At 44.1% G+C, this 1,382-nt stretch overlaps 1 protein-coding gene across 1 annotated transcript; it reads right to left on the bottom strand.

The window, feature by feature from the left end:
• Positions 1-3: 3 nt before the first annotated feature.
• On the bottom strand, positions 4-1,283 carry LOC109509579 (UDP-glucuronosyltransferase 2B17-like; the record flags this gene model as incomplete). Its single annotated transcript, XM_019859413.1, has 1 exon — positions 4-1,283. A coding segment is annotated over exon 1 (1,248 nt), but the record flags the coding sequence as incomplete, so codon positions are not given.
• Between the last annotated feature and the right edge of the window lie 99 nt (positions 1,284-1,382).

Raw genomic sequence — 1,382 nt, 5'->3', positions numbered from 1 at the left:
GTTGTTGCCGCCGTGACAGACAAATACTCTTGTTTTAGGATGCGCCAAGAGGTCATTCTGTGGTAGCCAGTCAACCAGTAAAGTGTTGTTGCCCAGGTTGGCTGGCTTTTGTCCCACATACCGCCAGATGACTTTCTGAGGTAGCTGTGCAAAAGCTGCAGCAATTTCTTCGGTGACATCTTGCGGAAGCTTTGCGATAAGAGTGCCCAAGGTCATCATCACAACGCCGTGATCTCCAGAACTCTGGACAAACTCCTCGAGATCCACAGGGAGCTGCTTTGGAGGCTTACACTGAAATCCACCCATGTAGACGATATTCGGCATCGTGGGTCGGGGAAATTCAAAGACAAAATCGTTTCTCAAAAGCCACATATCAGCATCCACAAAAAATGTCGTATAATCCACATCAGGACCAAAGTAGCGCCTCACTATCGGTTTGTAGTGACGTTCTGAAATGTACAACCTTGTCAAGCCACTCACGATGTAGGATACAACATTCAAGATTCTTTGAGGGAAAGTCATCTTATCTGTCAACTGGGCTGTGAGATGGGGTGTATACGACAGAGGGGATGGGGCAATGAGGTCATGAGCTTCACCTAGGAAAGTCCATCTGGCATTGTAAATGAGGGGAACGTTGAGATGGCGTGCAAGCAGTGCCCCTCCACCTATGGTGGGATCAGTCAACACGACGTCGTACTTGGCATTATGAAATGACTGCATCTGAGTTTCATTTTCGAACATCTGAACTACTGTCTTACAGTGCTTCTCGTAGAATAAAGAAAATTGAGTTATAAGCGAGAACCGAATCTGAATGTTATTCCAAATGCGAGGCAGAAGAGATAGACCCCTCCCCTGAAGTCTCATTTCCACTTGTTGAAACACAAATGATTCATAATGGTCCTTAAAGCCATCCTGACCATCGAGGGTGACAGAGTTGTAATGAGGAGACTTTTCTGGAATGTACCAGCTATCGGATGGCCGCGCCACTGTGACCTTGTGGCCTTTGGCGTGAAGTTCCTCGATCACTCCATTCATGTTTAACCAGTGGCTGCCGTCTAAAGGGTACACCAATATTTTGCCTCCAAATACACACGGAAGTTGAATCAACAGCAGAGTAAAGGTGATCATGTCCGACTTTGTCATTGTGATGCCCATGAGAGACCTTGAAAAAATATGAAAACAAGGAAACGAACTACTGTTAGTTTGGTTGGCACATTCATGTTCAAAAACCCTGCAACAATATTCAAACATATTTATAAATTATTTTCTTTGCCCTTCTATGTATCTGTCAATTCCTTCATCATAGAATTACTGGTACATGGACATAAAAAAAATTATGGTTACCGGTAACTTATTTTGAAATCAGAGGTCAAGGATAATTG

This window comes from Hippocampus comes, unplaced genomic scaffold (assembly GCF_001891065.2).
Source record: "Hippocampus comes isolate QL1 unplaced genomic scaffold, H_comes_QL1_v1.1 C16956132, whole genome shotgun sequence".
Lineage (NCBI taxonomy): Eukaryota > Metazoa > Chordata > Actinopteri > Syngnathiformes > Syngnathidae > Hippocampus > Hippocampus comes.
Note: the sequence above shows the minus strand (reverse complement) of the source record. Positions and strands in the feature narration are given on the sequence as shown.